Source organism: Convolutriloba macropyga, chromosome 3 (genome assembly GCF_964194025.1).
Source record: "Convolutriloba macropyga chromosome 3, txConMacr16.3, whole genome shotgun sequence".
Taxonomy (NCBI): domain Eukaryota; kingdom Metazoa; phylum Xenacoelomorpha; order Acoela; family Convolutidae; genus Convolutriloba; species Convolutriloba macropyga.
Genome location: NC_134470.1, coordinates 9,538,019 through 9,559,290, shown reverse-complemented (window position 1 = coordinate 9,559,290; position 21,272 = coordinate 9,538,019). Strand labels below are relative to the sequence as shown.

The following is a 21,272-nucleotide window of genomic DNA, read 5'->3' as shown; positions in this document are numbered from 1 at the left end:
CAATAATTTTCTTCTGGACATGAAATTCAATAAAAATTTAGTTAAACTAATTTGTTATTTTTTCCTAACAAAAAACTTTTGACTGTTCCGATTTTTCTGTTTAAAAAATACTCATGTTGAAAAACAAATATCTATTGGCCCCGGCTATAGTTGGCTTCTACCGTCTATTAGTTTTCTAAAACTCCGGTTCAAATCTCTCAACTCGATATTTCACTACAATCGCCTGATTGAAACCCAATCAGGTTAAAGCCATCGAAAATGAAAATTATTTATGGGTCAACCAATTGAGGCTATAATCAGCAGTGATCACCTGATTCGAGGGCTTTAACCTGATTGGGTTTCAATCAGGCGAGTGTAGTGAAATATCGAGTTGAGAAATTTGAACCGGAGTTCCTTGTGAAGTAAATTGCTCGTGTTTTATCGCTTGTAGGCTAAATAATCATCTTTACACCAATTAGCCAGCATGCTTAACTGTGGCAAAACTAATGATCTGCGCAGCGCTTAAAACCAGGATTTAATGCTGAAAAGTTCGGAAGATATAATTTTTGTAACTTAGGTCTCTCGAGCATTAAAGTTTCGTTCTATCATCTGCAGCACTCTTAAGTTTTCATGTCTTGCATTTTGTCGGTTTTGTTTACTTTCAAGTTTCAAATTCATAATCAATTGAACTCAAAATAGAAAGATGTTCACACCTTTTTGTGAAACCCAATTAAAAATAGCAAAATAGCTTAACAGTATAGCAAACATGAGCACGTATCACATTTTGTTGCGGAATATTTTTTAGACTTATAATCTTGAATGATATGAGCAATTTGACAAATTCAGTTGACAACCATTTGTTTAGAGTAGAGTGATATAAAAGTTGACCTCGGAATGTGACCAAAAAATGTGCATATGATACCTCAAATACTTTTCTAAGTTTCAAAAAGTTTTTAGCCCTACCTTAATATACAGCATAGATTATAAATTTTTGTTTTGGCCTTACCACATAAAAAATTATCTGTACGTAATTCTACCATTCTGAAGAGTATATTTTTCCTTGGTTGCAAAATCATTTTCTGCTATCAAAATGTAAGCATTCCACTAGAAGAAAAAATCTTTAATAACGAGTTAACACTCCGAGTGAAAGATTGCATCAGAAATTACCTGACAGTGCTGTTTTTTTCTGCAAACATCGTATCCTGCACATAAAACCTCAGAAAATTGCAGTACACGAAGAACACTTGAACTAAAAATTTATCATATTTGATGAAAAAAGTTAGGCCATCGATATTTAAATATAATAGCTTCTGCTTCAAAAGTTTTTCGTACCAAGCCGCCAAAATATAGGTTAAAATTTCAACGTAAAAAATTGACCAAATTGTAAGAATTTAAGCAACAGCGTTGAATTTTTTGAAGAATTTGTGTTGTGAAGTGCTGTTCTTCGATGTGGCGAAGAAAGAGCTCGATTGCGGTTATAATATTTTAATACACAAAGCATAAATTATATACAGTAAAATTGCGTATGGAAACAGATTTTGATTTGCAGTGGAACAGGGTAGGATCTTCGACTGATTACTTAGCTTTGCAGTTGAATATAATTGGGCTTTGTGTGAATTGCGGTTGATGCAATGGAGGAGAGGACAACAAACAAAGTGCCTCAAACAATTACTGCTGAATTCATTGAAGTCACCGCTAACAATATTTAATTTTTGGATATTTTCACCGCTGTTCGCCGCCTTTTGATTCATCATTTTGTGGTGAAAACATCGACTTGAATTCTTGTTGTGAGTTTTATCGCTTTCTCTCTCTCTCTCTCTCTCTCTCTCTCTCTCTCTCTTTCTTTCTCTTCTCTTTCTCTCAAGAGTATGAGCGTGTGTGTGTTTGCATGTGTCTTTGTCTGTGTATGTATGTATGTGTGTGTGTGTGTGTGTGTGTGTGTGTGTGTGTGGGCGTGTGTGTGTGTGTTTGTCTGTCTCATTGTATGTCTGTCTGGTTGTCTTTTTTTCTGTCTTTCGGTCAGTCTGTCTGTCTGTCTGTCTGTCTCTCTCTCTCTCTCTCTCTCTCTCTCTCTATCTCTCTCTCTCTCTCTCTAACCTTGAGTGGTAAAAACTTAAAGCTAGGTGGTTCTACAATTCCTTTTTTCCAGCTAATAGCTAATTGTAATAATAAAATTGACGCCAATTAATTTTGCACTAATTATTTTTTTGATTGAAGTTGAATTTTTTCTAATTCTCCCACCTAGGCTAAAATTTTAGAAGTTCGATTAATAATCAAGACTGCATAAATAAATCTTCATTGACTTCTTAGTTTTTAAAGTGTTGTATGTTTTTTTCCCAGCAAATTTAACAGATTCTTGAAGTTTTCGGCCTTCACAAGTGATCATTTTTGTACAGCAACATCATTAACAAGAGGTGCAAATTGCTTCCTAAAGAAATGTATGTGGATTTATTTTAAAATTATGATTTCTTGATTTCGCGACTGTTTTTTGGTTTAATTTAACTTTTTCATTTTTGGTGATTTGTCAAAAAAGTTGTTCCTCATTGACTTTCTTTTAGTCTCAATAATAATAAATTTGATCAGCTTTCTGATAAAGTTTTCTATTGTTTCAGCGATTTTGAACAATTTTTTACTGAAATGACCAAAAGAATTGTCAATAAGCAAGAAAAAGACAATTATTATAGTCTTTTTTTGCTTACTGGGCTTTTGAGTTGATGCATTAGGTTGTCTAACATGATTATTTGGAATTGGCTAACGATTTCAAGACACCTTTTTAGAGTTTTTCACGTTTGGCGGCTATTTTTTTTCAAAATGTTGTACTTGTGGTTAAACGTTTCCCCGTTGTCTTGTTTTAACTTAAATTATTTTCTGCAAAAAAACTTTAAAAAGTTTAAAGAGTCTTTAAAAAATTATTAGCTTGACTTTGTTATAGATTGTGGCACCAACACTTTTTGGCAGAAAATTGGGTTTTTTGTCTTTTTTCTGCCTCATTTTGTGATATATTATATATGGTTTATATTTTTTAATCATAAATAATTGATTAAATCAATCATTTGATCAGCTTGATAAAGTCCACAGGAAAACACAACCTACTTCAGTCATGACTCATTTCAGTTAGCTCGTAATTGTCTAGCTTGGACGAATTGTAATTTTTTTCTGATTTGATTTCGGTTACCGAATTTATCTCTAAAACTCTGTGTAGTGGTCATTTTTTGACCTCTTGACACACTTACAAATCAAAATTCTGAATTCAATTTCTGGTCGAATTCAAATAGAGGCCACGAAAGCTTGATAACAGGGAAACTGTTATTTGATAGTCATTACTGTTTGCAACGTGTTTTGAAAACGGGATAGAGGTTATTTCTGCATTCTTTTTTGATGTGGTGAAAATTAACTGTTTGCTTGATATTGTTTTTCTCGACAAAGTTGACTTAGAGTTGATTTAAATTCTGTTTGTTCTACTGTTCGTTCTATTGAAAATAAGTTTGCCATTTAATAAAAATCTATCAAAGTTTTTTTTGTTTTGAAGCTTAGAGAATTAAGCTTAGAATGTGGATGAGCGGAGTTGAAATATATGTTCCATTGCAAATTGGTGAGCCTCCTTTTTTTTATTATCACAACACATTGAGGACTTTTGGTTGGAGTTGAAAATGCAGTACCACGGTATTAGCCCAGCAAAAATCTGATCCTAAAGTGTTTCGCATAATTTTGCATCTAAGTGTATTAGACTGTCTTGAAAAAAAAATTGCCCCAATTTTTTACTCTCAAAAAATGAGCAGTCATTCGCTTTGATTGTCTTTACGACTGCTTTTCAAAACCCGAAAAGTTACTTTTCTCTGCTGTATAATGATTTTTAATGCCGTATTATTGGAAATTTTATAAAAAAAACTGTTGTCTTGAGAAATTTAGTTTGAAAATTCTTGGAATGACCGGTAAGTTTTTTGGAGAAAGTCTATCAACTTTTGGTTGCTTTAACAAATGAATATTCGAACAGTTAATTATTCGCAAAAATGTGTCATTAATCTTATGTTCCTTTAAACAAAAAATGAAGCTGTGATCTGTCGCAATTGAAGCCAGCAAATTTTAAACCATCACATTTTCAACAAAAGCCTGCCTCTGTAAATAAAACTAAAAAAAATGTCACAAAACACAAATTTGTGCACATGTATATAATCTATTTCTCAATTTCTGCAGTTTAGCTTTTACCGCTGCTTATGAAAAGCGTTTATATTAAATTTTCTTATACCATAATAACGCTTATTTTATGCATTCCACACAAATTCAGTTCAATTAATTTTCCAACTGTTAAATAAAGGAAAGAGTGGGGGAAAATAAAACGAGCTTAAGTTCGATTACTTTTTTTCCTTGAATTTAAGTCAAAATTGGAGCGGTTTGTTGGTCGTTGCCATAATTGTTTATTGTTTGTTAAGTATTTGCTACATTGTTTCAAATGCTTTTACAGTAAAGTATCCAAATATAAACAAAATTCGTCATCAGCACAGCCCGTTCATTAAACTTAACCAAATTGTTTGAATTGTATAGCTTTGACCCCTTGCGAATTTATTTTGGTTTACTAACTACTTCGATTATAAATATTAATCAACGATGACATAAACTGAGAGCGTATTGATCTAAGAGCAGGCGTTGTCGTCATTATTGCGAAAACCATTTTTTATTTCATACTGTCGTTTGTTCTTTGTTTTTATTTATCGCTAACCAATTTCGAGAAAGGGCGCAATTTTAGTTAAATTTTAGTTAATTAATCTCCAAAATTGCAATTTGACCCCTTATTTCTTCGTACCGTAAGTTTTGGGTATTTATTTGAAAAATCACAGGGCATCTTTAAGCGCAGAATTTCTAGCAAAGATAGGTTAAAAAAATTCAAGATTCTGCCTTGATGTTCTTTAGTTATTGAAGTACTTAAAGATTTTTTAAAGATAACTTCTTCAAATGAAATTGAAAATCTGACTCTCGGTTTCACTGAACCAAAACAGGCCATCCCAGGCCGAGTTGCCAGTTGGATGAGACCTCTGATCATACTCAAGTCGAACACACACGGTGTGTTTCCAGAACAAAATTACAGGATCTGGGAATTGCTTCGAGCGCACAAAAGTCTGGACAATGGTCTGATTTTGTCTGATCAGAGGACACTTCCGACTGGGTTGGTTTGATCAGAGGCGAACTCAAATGCACATTAAACATTGGTCTCATCAGAGAAAATTTCGAGCTCAATTGGGTCTAGCCAGCAACCATTTTCAATGCAATTTTTTCTTTCAGTCTTTTGTATTTTTTATTGACAAAGTTGGCTTAACCAAGAGGCAACGACAGGGTAGCGTTCTGATTTAAGACTCAACTAGAGTCTGATTTCTCTGATCAGATCCAAAGAGTCCAGCTGATTGGTAATGCCGTTCTCTTATAGAAAAATATACAATTCAATTTATGTACAATCAGAGGTGAAAGAAGCTATATACACAGTTATATACACAGTAAGAGCAGTTTCAGTTGAAAAAATTGAAGTTGAGAAGTTCGAGAAGTTTTTGTTAACACTTAAAGTTCTATATAACTGTAGTAGAAGACTTTCTCTGCCTCAGATGCTCTCAGCCATTTCAAGTACCATGGAGGACTTCTGCTGGCTGAACTTGACGTACACAAACGCTATTGGATTGTTTTCTTGGCTAGCCTCGTGGAAATTGTTTAAAATGAGTGTGATAGTTTCTTCAGGTAAGTATGTTGAATAAAAATAAAAATAAAATAAAACTGAATGGGAAAACATTGAATGCTCGATGGGCGTGGGTGGGACTCGAACCCACGCGTGTTGATGTTCTGTTTCTTCGAGGTAATAGTTCACTGCACTAAGTTGACTGATGTTTCTGCAGGTTTTTTGTTTTAAAGCTTCGTTCTTTTAAGTCATTGCAAATAAAAAACCTAGATCGACAAACTAACTCGAACGGTTTCGATTCCCAGCTCCCAGTTCTGCTGTTTTATTAGCGGTCCGCGCTAAGTGTCATGTATGATGTTACAAAAATTCAGCTTTTTTCAAATATAGTACTGTCCGCTCGGTTCATTTATAGCTAGGGCTTAGATCGGTGGCCCTGATTTCAAACAGTCCTGCTTCGATGTCGAAAAAGAAAGGATTGACGAGAAAAAAAAGGGAACGGTTATGATTGATGAGGAGATGGAGAAAAAGAATAAATTAACGCATTGTTTCTGATTTGAAAATGCATTAATATAAAAGTGACAGTATTAAGGAATTGATAAATAAAAATTCTACGCTAACCTAAAACATAAAACCACTGAAACCAACCCACGCGCAGCACAAGAGTGAAGGTTTTTGTTTAATCTCACAGACTTTTTCTTTTTAAATCAGTGGAGTGTTAAGAAAAATGGTAAAATAGTTATCGATAAAGTAGAAATGAGAGGCTTCGAGGGAAGGTGTAAAGGTTGGTCAATAACTCCGCACAACAGATGACAGCTGTCATCTGTTCAGCCCCGAATTGACTAGGCGAGCGGCTGGCCGAACAGATGAAGACAATTGAATGAGATGGACAGAGAATGACAAAGACTGAGTTGTATTTGGCCCCAAATTGACTAGGCAAGTGGCTGGCCAAATACATTTAACACGACCGATCGTTCTGTTTTTTTTCATATTGTTAAAATAGCGGGGAAAAAATAAATTAACTATAATAAGGAAAGCTGGAGGCAACTGAGGTGGACTCGAACCCCGGTCGGAGAAAAGGAATTTTCATTCTTTCGTTAGCAATCCTCGCTTTGTTGACAACCGCTCCACTTTCTTCTTCTTCATGACGTTAGAAATTTGATGCAGTTCCTTGGATGGAGGATACGCCTCAAGAAAATAAATGTAAAGTTGCTGGAGTTGGACTCGAACCGTAATTGTGTTTACTTTAATAAACTTTTTTTGTACTCCTCGCAACTGTGCCATTCGACAGCTACTTTTGGTCTTTCTGCCAGTTTTTCATTTGCTCTATCTGTCAATCTGTTTTCTCGTTTGTTGTTGTACTTTTTCTCCCTGTTTTTATAGTTTTCCTTTCTCAGTTTTTGATTTTATTCTGTCATTGAGCCCAATTCTGTTGTTTGAAAGATGAGGATCTTTGATATTAATTTTCCGGGATTAAACTGGGATTGATCCTCATTTTGTTTAATTGATCAATATTCTGAGCACTCGTCTTAGCCACTAGTCTATTGTGTATGCAGCTAGAAGATTTATCAATTTAGATGATCAAGAGTGCTTTTGAAAGAGTTGAGCGGGCACTGTCGTTTCTTATATATCAGCTCTGATACAGATAGTATGTTTTGTTTGATTGCCCTTTGAATATATCCGTTGGCCAGTTTCATCTGCATTTCCCTGACTGACTTCATGTTTGCCTCTTCGTGGAGTTTTTGAGTCTGGTACCATCTTGGTTTTCGAAGGCAAATTCGTAGGGCCCGGTTTTAAACATTTTGTATTTTATTGATAAGGGCATGTGATTGATCCGGCCAGCAAGCATTTGAGTACAGAAATAGTGGTCTGATCCAATATTTGTAAACCAAAATTAGGCTTTCTTCGTTAACGTTTAGGTTACTAAGCCTCCAGAGAAGAAATAGCCGGCTGTTTGCTATTCGTATTAAGTCATTGCAATGTTCATTCCACTTGAGGTGTGGAGTAAGATAGATACCCAAGAATTTTATCGATAGTGTCTTTTGAATGGATATTCCTTTTATGTTGCGCTCTAGAGAAGATTCTTTCTTTGAGGGGTTTTTAAAGATCAGGTAATGAGTTTTTTGGGTTAATTTTGATTTTCAATGAGTCGCACCAATTAATTAGACTATTCAGTGACAATTGAAGATGTTTTTCAATTAATTTGGGGTATCGTGACCTATAGTAGAGGGCAAAGTTGTCAGCGAACTGTGAGATCTGGGCTGTTATTTGCGGCAAACCACTGACGTAAATGAGAAAGAGAATGGGAGCAATTACGCTCCCTTGAGGTACTCCAGCTGTCGGGCTGAAACTATCACTGAAAGTGGAGTTTATCTTCACAAACACATTCGTTTGTAATACGAATGAATTTATCCACCTTATAACTGAATTCTTTAGCCCTATCGAGTTTAATTTGTGCACGAGTCCTAGGCGCCATACAGCATCGAACGTTTTTTCGACATCCAAGCATACGAAGCCAACCATTTCGGACCACTGAAAGGCTTCACTGACGTGCTGAGTGAGTTTCATGAGGTTTTCTGTGGCGCAGCGGTGTTTCCTGTAAGCACTCTGAGTTTCGCCGAATATATTTTGGCTTTCACAATATTCCATAACAATCTTTTTCTCAACAGTTTCACATATTTTGGCTATGCATTTTGTAAAACTAATGGGTCGATGGTTTTCAGCCTTCAATCGGTCTTTGTCGTGTTTTGGTATCATTTTTATCTGGGATTCTTTCCAGTTAACCGGAACATACGAGTTCTTTATGGAGCCAGATATGAGGAGACAGGCAAGGGCTTTAACATTCTTAGGTAATTGTTCAAGGATTTTGTAGCAGATTTTGTCCGGCCCAGGGCACGTTTTTCTCGTCTCTTTTAAGATTTCATCAATTTCTTTTGTTGTAACCACAATGCCAAGTTGTTCAGTATGTTCATTTGTATTTATTATTGCTTCTGTTTCATTTTCATTATTGTTGCAGAGTTCAGAAATTGTTGATGAATCTGTTTCGTGATTTTTCATTGTGTCCTTTAGCAGCTGTTTGAACTTTTTGCTTTTCACCTTGTCGGTGACCACCACGCAATCTTTGTTGAATAATTTTGGGTATTCTGCTGTTTTTTGTTTGGGCTCGTTTTTATTAGTTAGTTCTTTTTTTGCTTTTCAAAAGCCTTTGTTACCCTTATCACATGCACTCTCCAAGACCTTTGTTCTTTTTCTGTCTTCTGATTGCATCATTGATCAATTAATTTTTTTTGTAGGTAATTTATCTCCGTTCTTAAAGATGCATACTGATCACCAACTGCTATTTTGAGCTCTCTTTGCCCTTTTCTCCTCAGTTTTATCAATTTTTGTGTCTCAACAATGTAGTGGAACTCTTTCTTGTTAACGCAGGAGTCTTCCAAAGATTTGTGTATTAATTCAACTAATCTGATGCTGAACTGATTGAATTCATTCTTTTTTGGATACTTCACAGGCCAGAGAATTGATAATCTGTGTAATTTTCTTGCATGTTCTCTAAAATTTCTGTTGTTGCTTTTTGATTTTAGTTGAAAAACCTCACCTTTTCCCAGGTTCAGTGTCGTAATTGTAACTTTGTGACCGCTGCCTAAATCTTCTGATACTTGAAAGTCGTTGAAATGCGCAAAAAATGAATTGTCGCAAAAGTGCAGATCTAACATATTTTTGCATTTTCAGTCAAACGACTGATATGTGTGATAAACGTTGTTCAGCAGTTTAAAATTACCCTCGTCATTAATATTTAGGAGCTTTTCTCCATTTTCAGAATCTTAGGAGTATTTTAGTTCATGGCGGTGAGCATTGAGGTTGCAAGATACGAAGACATTTTTCAGTTTTTCTGAAAATATTTTATCGGTCGAGAGCGGCTTTCCAGGTGAATGGTAAGCAGTTATTATCCAAAAATCATCGAAAGTGGGCAACTTAAGGCAAATTTTGAGTGTTTCTAGTTTTCTTCCGTTGCTATCAGTTTATTTTTCTACTGGTTATTTTCGCTTCATAACAATGCTGTTCTTCAGTAAGATAGCAGAGCCATGATGACCGCTGTTGAAGCCTTCCGTCGCAACAATGTAGTTGTTGAGGGGGGTTGTTTTTTTCCAGTTCTTAACTTCATTCAAACAAATTACATCTATTTCTTCTTCTATTGAAAACAAAAATCAGATCACTTATTTTGTTGTTTAGTCCGCGACAGTTCCGTTGCAAAATCTTGAGCTTATCCATTTTGCGAAAAGTTTTGGCTGTTTGGTAAACTGTTTGTTCGAATTGAAATAACAGAAGCTGTATTTGCGCTTTTTATGCTGTCATATATTCTCTGTCCATCAATTTTCTCATTGAAGATACGTGAGGCTGTTAGAGACATTATTTATTATGTCATTGTAGGACTTAGTGTTAAGAACTGTTCGTATTTTGCTCAAAAGTTCAGCTATTAGAACAGCAATTTTTTCAGTTGATGGCGTTAGGTCAGTCTTTGCTTGAGAGTTCATTTTATTAGCTACGGTTGAGAATTTGTGTTCATTTATCTTCTTTGAGGCCTCTGCTAACTTATGCTGATATGCTGGACAGCCTCGATAAACTGTCGCATGAGCACCACCACACTTTGAGCATTTGGCATTTTCTTTGGCAACAGTGCATTCTTTAACACTATGATCTTGCGAGCAACGAAGACATCGAATTGCATTAGTGCAATCCCTTGCTGAGTGGCCAAATTTTATTTGAAACGTTGCATAACATGTGGTGTTTCTCGGCTTGCTTTACATCGGTATAGCTGCCAGCCTATCTTGACGCCATGTTTTTGAGCTGCGTTGACTTGATTGTTTGATTCCGTAATCACGAGTAATAATTTTGTTGGTTGGCCTGTCGCTCGACTTTTAAGTCGTGAAAGTTTGGTGGCGTTTTTTGCGTTGTTGTTTAAAAGTTCTTCTTTTACCTCATCTTCAGTAATGCTGTGGTGAACGTTTACAATGACGAAACTTGGTTTTGTTTTAGGCTTAGGAGGTGTATTCCTTGCATTCACTTTGGCATTTGGAAATGCCTGATTTAGGTTTAGTGACAACATCAAGCATTCTCTTGAAGAAAGGTCCTCTGGCAGAATAAAGAAGTGGGTATTGTTCCTCAGTTCTCTTATTTGTTTAATCTTGACGGCTGGAAACTTCGACCTGATTGCTTTTGCAAACTGAAGTTGTGATGGTCTTGGATCAATTGAAACAATCATCGGCCTTACGTTGTTGATTGGAGTGGGCACTTTTCTGAAACGTTTTCTTTTATTCCTTACTTCAGTAAAATCGCTATTATCTTGCTTTGATTCTTCTGCTGTCATTCTAGCCTCAGATAAAAGTCTGTCAATTTGGCTCATGTCGAGAATGAGCCTCAATGAGGCTCTGAGTTAAAGGGGAGGGCAACTTAAAAGAACTACTGACAAAGATAATGCTAAGAAAGAAGGGGTTTTTTAAAGAACTTTTGAAGAGCGAAAATTAAAAGAAAAAGGTAATTGAAATAGTCAGGATTTTAAATCTTAAGCAACTTTTATTGAAAAATCTCTTTTTATAAAAGGCTGACTCTCAAAGGACGTTCCTGTACAAAGTGGAAAACTTGCTTGTGGCTTTCCTAACACACTTTGAGGTACTGATCCGAAGGTGACATTAATAGCTTTTTAATCATCATTAGGCCGTTCTCTTATAGAAAAATTTGAGCAATTGCAGATCCGACGTTTCTTATGGAATCTGTCTAAGTTCATCCATTGAGTCAGAAAAATGCACTAATGGTATAAAATAAAAATTATCTCATCATAGTTTTAGTTTCATTAGCAATACTTTTCGAATTGTTTGTTTCTAAGTTGAATGTATTACTGCAAACATCAATTTTTATGAAACGCATAAATTATAGCGAAATTAAGAAATTCGTTCCAAATTATATTATTATTATTATTATTCTTTGATGAAGCTACTTCGAGCGGGCTTGAGTCTGATCAGAGTTGATTTCCAGCCTACATTTGTCTGATCTGAAACGACTTTTTTGTTGTAATTCTCTTATTTTGTGCCGTAAATTTAATAAGATTTCGGGCAAGAAAACATGTCAAAACTTTAAAGAAAAACAAGAAAAGAGATCTTTCATGTTTGTCAAGAATCTATCACGTCTTTGTGGGATCAAATATTATTAAGTGATCCCATAAAAATTTAAAGATTTATCACGCGAAGTTGGCTTACAAAATCTTGCAAATACACGCCATATTTTTTCCGTTAAAAAGAAGATCTTTCAGGTCTGGTTTCATTGGCAATATAAACGGTCACTTTTATACTTAACGTATCAAAAATTCTTTAATTTTTTATAGCAGGTGAAAACTACACCGAACATACGTAGAAACATAACCCCCTAGTACCAATGTGAAACATAATTTTAAATGCCCTGCCTGGTCACCAATTGGTTTCTTAATTCATAAAATACTGTTTTTGGAGGTCAACCCGCGTCAATTATTATAGAAAAAGAAAATAAATTGTCAGAATTACCAGTTTAGAAGACATTTACCACAAATCAATTTTTATAATGGCTCAGCATTACTCAACTTCTCGGGGCAATTTAGCCCAAATGCGGTACGGACTGGGCAGGTCTGAGCCCGAAATTTCGGCTTACTCTCGTTTCGACCGACGTGGAAGTTCAATTCTAGACATCTTCAATGAAAGCCCAAGTCCGAAACCCCCAGCGTCGCCCCGGCGGCCGAATCGTTATCAGAAATTTCAAGATGCCGAAAACGGAGATGTGGACAGTAAGCCGAATGAGAAGAAAGAGGTCACTCAGCCTAAAAATGAACAAATGAGAAAAGTGTTGGCGGAGCATAACGAATTCCACCAAAGTGTATCAGGTATGCTTATTATCAAAATCGACTTCAAAAATTTCTTTATTTTCAGTTTATTTTTGTTTTTTAGGCCATGTTTTTTAGCCAATGTTTTTAGCCAGAATAATTTTTAGCGTATTTTTTAAAAAATTTTTGCATTTTTTTTGGAACATTTTAAATCAATACTGAAAAAAATTCAAAATCGACAGTTAAAATTTTAAAAAGTAGCAGCTGAATCTTTTTATATATAGTTATAAATTTTGAGATTAATAGGTTTTCCTTTTCAATTTGATTCGTTTTTTTGGTTTTTATTTATTGAGCTTTAAAATGCGTACTAAAAAACTTCAATACTGTTTGCATAGAGATATGCAGATATTTTGAACAGAAGATTTTAAAATCTAGATACGTTATATTTGGTATGTTCGGTATGTTTGGTTTGAAACGTAAGAAATCATCGGTTATTTCGATACGAACAATTGAGTTTTTGTTTATAATTTAGTCAAATGTTACGATGGTTTTTTTCACAGGAATTTCAAAGGTACCTGTTGGAGAAAAATTCTGCGGAAACATTGCGAACTGATTGAGTTTCTTCAATAGCTCAGTGATATAACTAGATGAACGAATATGAATATAACGAATAAGAATTTAATGAAATGCTGCAAGGCATCTTTTATGTCTCGAATTACGCATATCATAACCGCTCAATCGAATTTTATCCATCCTAAAGCCTTGAACATTAAGAAACACAGCATAAATGTTTAGATGAAGGTGAGAAAATGAATTTAATTTTATCAATCAATTTATGATAGCTATATAGTTTTTGATTTTCGACGTGTAATAAATTTCGTGCGTTTGGGGAGTGCAAACATCCCAATAACATACACCCGCAAAGCTGAGCGCGGGGGGGGGGGGGGGTTGTTAAACGGAAAAGATCCAAATTTTGTTCACGAGCTGAAAAGAATCTGATTTGAGTAGTCACTTATTTAGATCGAGGGGGATCGTTCACAGCATCTGAGGAAAAACCTTCATCATCATTCGAACGAGGAGTGTTCCCAAATGCCTCAAGCAGTGCCACCCACACCCCCAATAAGGATGAAAAGCAGAACCCTAACTCCCCTAGGAAGGGGTCCAAATTCTCAGTAGTGATGCAGGAACGGTTTCTTTTCCCCTGAAGATTTTTGCAGTTTTTAGTTGATTTTACATTAAATTTCGACTGAATCGAATTTTGAAACATTTTCGGAGATCTAGATAAGTTTCCTGATAAATACAGAAAAACAAAGGTTAACATATGCACATATATGCAATTGTTTCTAGAAGTTCGAAATATTTCGAAGACGTTATCAAGATTTATCATGAAAACTTAAAAAGTACTTTTTATGGTCCCCAAAATTTTATCAAGAAAATTAAATTTTTTTGCCAGATGTAAGAATTTTCGTTTCCCGGCCTCATAGTGGCGTAATTAAACAGTAATCGTTAGTTCAATCTCTTAATATTTTATACACGATAACATCTATACAAAAATAATTCGAAAATTGGATAAAACGAGCAATGAAAACGAGAATTCTGCGCAGGGTTAAAGGAAACAGGTCCTTAATTCAGAACCCATGGAGACAGAAGAATAAAAGGCGAAGGTCAGGAGTCCAGATGACCTTGGGAGTGTCAACAGATGAAACTGAGGAGGGCTCAACTAAAGACGGCAGCAATGATCTGGGTCTTGGAAGCCCATCGGGTGACGGGAAAAGCTTACTGCTAAGCCCACAAGTAAAGTTTCTAAATTTGTTACTTAAGTTTTTGTTCGTTTTTGCAGTTTTCTGAGTTTTTCTTTTTTTTAAATTCATTCAATCTGTTCATAAATAAGGGGGAGAAGTGTGGGATTTTGTGACAATTTTGTGCTGCTTTTCAAATAGACCAAAGCAATAAAACTTTAGCCTACTTCATTTAAGGCCCTCGAGAGGAAATGCAGTAAAACCATTATTGACGAGGTGATAACGTTTTTTCCGGCATCAAAACTCTTTCCGGATCTTTTCCGATTGTGCCCCCAGTACGTTATGCAACTTCCAGTTACAGTACACGTGTCATTACAAAGTAAATCATTATGTAAAAATATTGCGCGTGTGTCTGTGCACACACTAAGCTGGGGGGCCCAAACGTAAAAAAAACTTCCTTCCAAATTTTTCTGACGGAACGAGGAGGGACAAAAACGTGTAGTCATGTTACAAGACAATGGATAAAAAATATAAATTCAGCTGTCAACACCAGCTAAACGTTTCACGATTTTTGCAGTTTTGCTCCCAATCGCTTAAAAGTTTTTTTTTTACAAACGTCTCAAAAACCAACGGACATGGAACCATTTTTTTGCTTCGAGGGATGAATATAGTGGAAAGACCCTTTTGCGTTCCCGCAAATTTATCTGAATAACAACCCAAAGAAATCAATTTTAAGTGTTTTTACTTTTTTCAGCAGTTAATTTTTTCAATACCTCAAGCTATAATGAAAACCCTTTCCCGAGCCATAGACAAGTTGCATAGAAACAAAAGGAGGTGTTAAAACTCTCAAGTTGCCCGGGAGTTTTGCATTTTCCCACGAAAGCATTTTTGGTCAGTTCTTACAAATATCTCAAAATTAACATTATACAAAAATAGGAGTAAACGCTATACATCAAACAACTGCTCCATAATTTCACAGTTTACCAAAACAACTGAAATCCGAAAAAATAAACCTTTTTATATGATTTGTCATATTTGCTCGAAAAGACCCTGAAAAAAACGCAATTATTTTGGCACACAAAAAAACTTTTAATTAACCGTATTCAATGGTTACTGTGTTATTTCAATACTCGGTGCGCTTGTTAATCAGAAATAATTTTCCTCCTTCCTAGGAGAACCAAATGAAAAAGATACCGTTTTTTGAATTTGTTTCAATTTTTGTTTTCATTTCACCTTTAATTTCTCACTATTTCTCCTATCTTGTCTAAACAGTTATGGATTTTATTTTTTTTTTACGTTACTGATGATAAAGTAAGAGATGGTACGCAGTGCAGTGAGGTACAAAAAACGTTAAAAATGAGTTTTTTAAGAAGTCATTCAATTTTTCTATACTTTTTTCCGCAGAAATATTTACTATCACTTCTATGTTATTTCAATGCTAGCTTAGCTTTCATCAAAATGTTTTAATTGCAATATTTCAAAAATGAAATATCTTAACAAAATACATTTGAATTACATTGTTAATAGTTTTACGCAACTTTTGTTAGGTTGCGTTTTTTGTACCTCACTGCACTGCGTACCATCTCTTACTTTATAATCAGTAAAGTAAAAAAATAAAAATCCATAGCTGTTTAGACAAGATAGGAGAAATAGTGAGAAATTAACGGTGAAATGAAAACAAAAAATTGAAACAAATTCAAAAAACGGTATCTTAAAACAAAAAGGATTTACTTGTCCCATGTACCTAATTATGAGTATTTTTTTAGGTTGCTAACCGGGAATTTATCCGTTTTATCGTTTGCGACGTAAAAAGTGCGAAAAATTTTTGTGAACAAAGATGATAATTGTCACTTTGGCTATGCATCCCTCAGTTTCAGAGTACGTGCTATTAAATAGGGAATCATTATGTAACAAAATGGCACGTACGTCTGAGTGTGCAAATAATACGCACCCACTGGTCTGGGTAGAGAGGCAGAAACAGAAAAGATCTTAATTGTTTATTAGGGCTAAAAGGTCTCAAAAAATAAAATTTACTGTGGAAAAAATTTTCAGCCGCTCCTTCTTATTTTATCCGGCTATCTTAATATTGCTATATGTTTCTTAAACGATTTTTTTATTACGCAATCAATATTTTAAATTATCAATATTGCGCAATCTCATCGAATTGCGCAAACTCTTGCCGCTTCTCATGGGGTAACATTGCGACTGTTACGGTATTGACGTGGCCATAACATCACTTGGCTTTAATTAAATTTAATATTTCACAACTACAGTTTAACTGGTGTTTCATTTAGCCGCATTCGACATGTAATCCAAACCCCTGGTTTTGCTTGACTCACTGTTAATTCAACCAACACTATGTGTGACTTTATCTTTTCCCCAAAAACTGCAAAATTTACTTTCAAAAACTTCAAAAAATTTCTCCTTTCTATACGATCATTGTATCTCATGTCCACTCTAGATTTATGAACAAAATTCTGGTTTTTATCTGCGAGAACTGAACGTAAATTTACTCCGTGTCGATAAAGTGTTTGCGATATGTTGTGTAATAACCCAGCTTGTGGTATATCAAGCTAACAAAGTTGCTACTTTAGCAAAGCTTTGGTGCAACGGTAGCATGACTGCGCGCGGTTCTGGAAATAGTAGGTTCGAGTCCTCTAAGCTCTAATTCTTTAGCAGTATATGGAGTTAGCTAATATCTCAGTTCGCTTGTTTCAGTTGTAATCAAAACTAGATTTGACTGAGCTTTACTTGACAACTTTTGTTGGCTGAATTATATGATCTTGAAGAATTTCACACGACAACCATTTTTTAAGAAGATTTTTATAAATTCTTACAAGAGCTCTTAACATTAGGTCAAGCAAAAGTCCAGAAGCGAAAACAAGGGTCGAGCTAAGTTCGAGCAGCAAGAACTTCGGTCGAGCTAAAGTTGATAAAAAAAAACTGAGGAGGGTCTTTTCATGGTTCTCTTGGTCTTTTCACAAGTCGAGGTGTAAACATGGGAGGTCCTCGCCATAGCCTTATTTTACAAGCTGGGCTATTTTTCACAGAAAGACAATTTTTATTTCAGAACCCAAACAAAGACTTTTACACGAGTCACGAACAACTATTCGAACAGCAATCGGAACGGAAACGAAGATTTTGGGAATTTATGAAGTCACGTGAACAATTAATACATTATGATGTGTTCATATCTTATAACCACGACAGTAAAACGTTCGCCTTGAACTTGTACAAAACTTTGAAACACACATTCAAATATTCAGTTTTTATTGACAAACAACTCTCAACAAAACAGAAGCTGAATTCGGCCTTAGACGAAGCACTTCGAAATACGCAGTTGGTGGTTTGTGTTGTTACCGAGAAATATTCGAAGTCAAAATCGTGCTGTGCTGAAATTTCATTGGCTAATAATTTGGGTCTTCCGATGATACCATTGGTTATTGAAGATTTACCTCCTCATAAACAGAACCCAAAAAATGTAAGTCATATTAAATATTTAAACAATGGTGATATCTAGAATTAAATTTTACTTGTCGGGTCCTGCATATTTCATATAGTCATATAGACATAGTTATAGTGAAAATTAGGCATTTCTGACCATAGCCCATCACCCTTCCGACGAAACGGTAGCCCCCTTATGCTATGTTTACGGTAATTAGGGGGTCTGTACGTTATTTGAGCACTAAGCTGGAGGGGGGGGGGGGGGGCAAAAGCGTGCGCCATTTAATGGCACAAGCTCTTTATCTGGGGGTCGCATCTGGGGGGAGGGGAGTCCTTGGTTCATACTAGAAAATACATTGTGAATTTTTATAACATCGAATGAAATCAGAATAGAAAAAACGCATGAGACCAAAAGAAAAACCAGTTATTCATTTAGTCAAACAATAGTCTTTTCGTTCATAAACTGAACAGAGTACGGGGCACTGTCCTTTGATATCTTTTTCATCGAGCGGTGCCATTTAGTCGAGGTGTGAATCTGGGTTAGTTGAGCAGGAATCGAACGCCCCGAAGTCCCAGGCCTCGTCCCAAGCCCAACAAGCAAAAAATGAAAGAAAACTGAAATAAACCGCCAGAGGGCTCTCATTATTCTGCGTGGCACAGAAAGTTGCCATATACTTATTTTATAGCATAAAATTCTTCACGTGTTCACGTGATTGCGTAGGCTAATGAAATAGCGTTTGACTTCATAATGGTTTTTCTCTCAGGAGTTGTTACAAGTAAAGCCGTCCTTTATTTATTGATTAACCATACTCCCAAAAAAGACGTTGAATTCAAAAAGATGTGATTTCCAAGTTTCTAAGTACAAAAAAAGTCAGATTTTCTTGTTTTTTTGCGGAGCTGATTTTAATGTCTGAATAACATTATTTGAAAAAGACACTGTCGCGTAGAGTTAATTATACCACACGGTATTAGCAACGGCTGAACCTAGTTATCAATATGAGATCCCACAAAAATTCAGTAAAAGTAACCTATATTGAAAAGATTTTCACCAAAAAAAGAATATTAAAAAATAATAAAATAAATGTTGAGCTCAGACAGCAATTATGAACTATTTTTTACGAAGTGTTTTAAATGTTAATGCGTTGTTAGGAAAAAATTGTCGTTTACTTTTTCAAATTAAAAACCATCTGCTGAAAAACCGTTCAGAATAAAATTAACTAAACATCCGTTCAATAGGAACATGCCTATTTAAGAGTCTGTTGATTAGTATAAAAATTTGAAGAGGTGGCATAAACGCTGATTGAAGCAGCAAATGATACCTGAACAACTGCTTCTCGCTTTCCAATCAATTTTCAATTATTTAGCATATGGCTAACTCTCTAATTACTAGACGGGCGAATTCTTTTGACTGCTCTTTCTAATCATGATTTTATCGACATCTTGTTTCTTATGATTGATCAGCTTGTTCAGATTTTTGGTGTTTTTCTCTGAAATCTTTGACAAAGCGAAAAATTAGAACAACTTTAATTTGAGTCGACTTAGTTCTCTGTGATAATTTAGATTTCTTCTACTTAGTTAAGTTTTTTTGCTAAAAGTTGTACAAAGATAACTTAAAACGAGACAATTGAAATAAAGACGAAAAGAATATCAATTTTTTTTTGAAAAAAACTCCCTTTTCAACTTGTTTTCTGTTGATCAAACAATTTTGATTGAGCGGAAAAGGTGGAATGAAAAGCAGAAGCATTCGGTTGAAAATCGGGTGAAGATATTTGGAAAAAACATCGAAGATTGGACAAAAAACAAAAAAGTACAAAAAAAATGTTTTAAATTACAAAAAAGGGGATCCAAAATGAGAAATACTTATTTGTGGTACAGTTGAGCTTCAAAAAAATTCGCATGCCATGCGTTGCAATTCAAATTACGATGACAAGTAAAACTGGTGATTCGTGTTTGTTTTGATCTACGGAGAAAAATAATAGAATCTAAGAAAATTTAAAAAATGACTCACACTCAAGTTCTTAGGCTTCCAGGGTTTGACTTATATTTTTTCTTTTGACCAAAAGGCAAATTTTACTCTATTAAATTTGAATTTTAACAGGAAAACGATAATAGATCCGGAAAGAAATCTATTTAGAAACTTTATATATATTTATTTCTGCGTAATTGCATCGGAGCAGCATTGGGTTTTCATTTTGCAGTGCATTGACAGTAGCATGATCTCAGCTGTGCTTTTCTATCATTCCTCTCCTCTTAGACTGTTCAGTTTTTTAGACTGCTCTTTTATAATAATAATAATAGACTGCTCTTTTATTTGATGATTTTTGTAGCTCTTTTTTTTGCGTCTGAAACTTAGCACTAATTATTAAGCACGTATCAGTTCTATGCTGGAAAACTTTGAAGTGACCTTTTGTTTTTTCCAATTTTTTCATTCCCAATTTTACATCTCAGTGTTCAGTTGTGACCGAAATTCCAACACTCTTTTACAATCATACGATTGAAAATTACTTTCTGTCACTTTTATATCTGATAAATCATCCCTGGCCGTCTGAATAAAAATTATCATATCTGATCAATTATTTAGAAATTTCCACATGCTCAAAATGTTTCAGTTTTGGCCGCCAGAGGGCGAAATGTCGCTTCCTTTGGCACCTCTTCTCTACATTGACTTCAGAGAACACAAAAACGAGACAATAGCTGATGAAAAAATGAAAGAACTGAAGAAACGAATCGATGCCAATTTAGCCACAGCTGTATAATTTGCTTAATTTAGTTTTTGGTCATATTTCGAATATTTTTTTTTCGTTCAGAAACAAATTAGAGATTCCCCCCCCCCCCCCCACTTAGTGGGTGCATATTATTTGCACCCCCGCGGCACAAGCCATACTTTTACATGATAATGGTACGTGTTTGTAACTGGGGGGGGGGGGGGGGGGGCACACATAACGTACTGGAGAGAGAGAGAGAGAGAGAGAGAGAGAGAGAGAGAGAGAGAGAGGGAGGGGTTTGGGGATTCGGTAATTTTTTTGTTCACGAAGAAGTTTGAAAAGGGGTATGCTTCCCTAGATTTTTTTTTATTGATAGAACCCCCCCCACCCAGCACAACGAAGCAATACCATGCGGTCGAGGTATCAGCGTCCGCGCCATTTCAGATCTATATTTTGTAGAAATGCGCTGAGTGCGCTAAAATTATGAAATATTTACCTGGTCGATTAAAAAAAATTCCGTAAGAATCCTGCAAGTCAATACATTGTCTTGCAATATATTTCTTTTCGGTAGCTTGCAAAATTATAGTTTTCAATTGAGCAGTGCTTTTCTATAAGACATCCATAATGCGTTCCATTGGCTATATGAAAAAAAATTAGATGTTAAGCACAAAATAGTCGACACTGTGTAGTCGAACTTACTTGTTGAACCTTGTAGGATCTTGCTAGAACCTTCAGATTCTTCTACCAAATTGTATAACCTTTCAATAGACTTAAAGATTTTTTACGAGGCACGTGTCCTCTCTAGTAAGCTTCTTACAATATACGAGTCGTTCAAAATAAAAAACTAAACGAATTTTCACTAACACATAACTTAAATTGATTTGTTTTTTTTTGCTAGCAGTACC

The 21,272-nt window shown here is 35.1% G+C and overlaps 1 protein-coding gene across 4 annotated transcripts; it reads left to right on the top strand.

Moving 5' to 3' along the window:
* The first annotated feature begins 4,201 nt into the window (after positions 1–4,201).
* On the top strand, positions 4,202–20,444 carry LOC142336837 (uncharacterized). 4 transcript variants are annotated; one of them, XM_075385781.1, is made up of 6 exons: positions 4,202–4,666; positions 12,136–12,539; positions 13,500–13,663; positions 14,112–14,273; positions 17,289–17,699; positions 20,272–20,444. In XM_075385781.1, exons 2-6 carry the CDS (start codon positions 12,224–12,226, stop codon positions 20,416–20,418), a joined length of 1,200 nt encoding a protein of 399 aa, XP_075241896.1. In that variant the 5' UTR covers positions 4,202–4,666; positions 12,136–12,223; the 3' UTR covers positions 20,419–20,444. The 4 variants fall into 4 exon arrangements, with proteins under 4 accessions (XP_075241896.1, XP_075241897.1, XP_075241895.1 ...); XM_075385782.1 differs by having other exon boundaries at positions 4,202–4,781; positions 12,160–12,539; XM_075385780.1 differs by having other exon boundaries at positions 4,202–4,781.
* Positions 20,445–21,272: the final 828 nt, after the last annotated feature.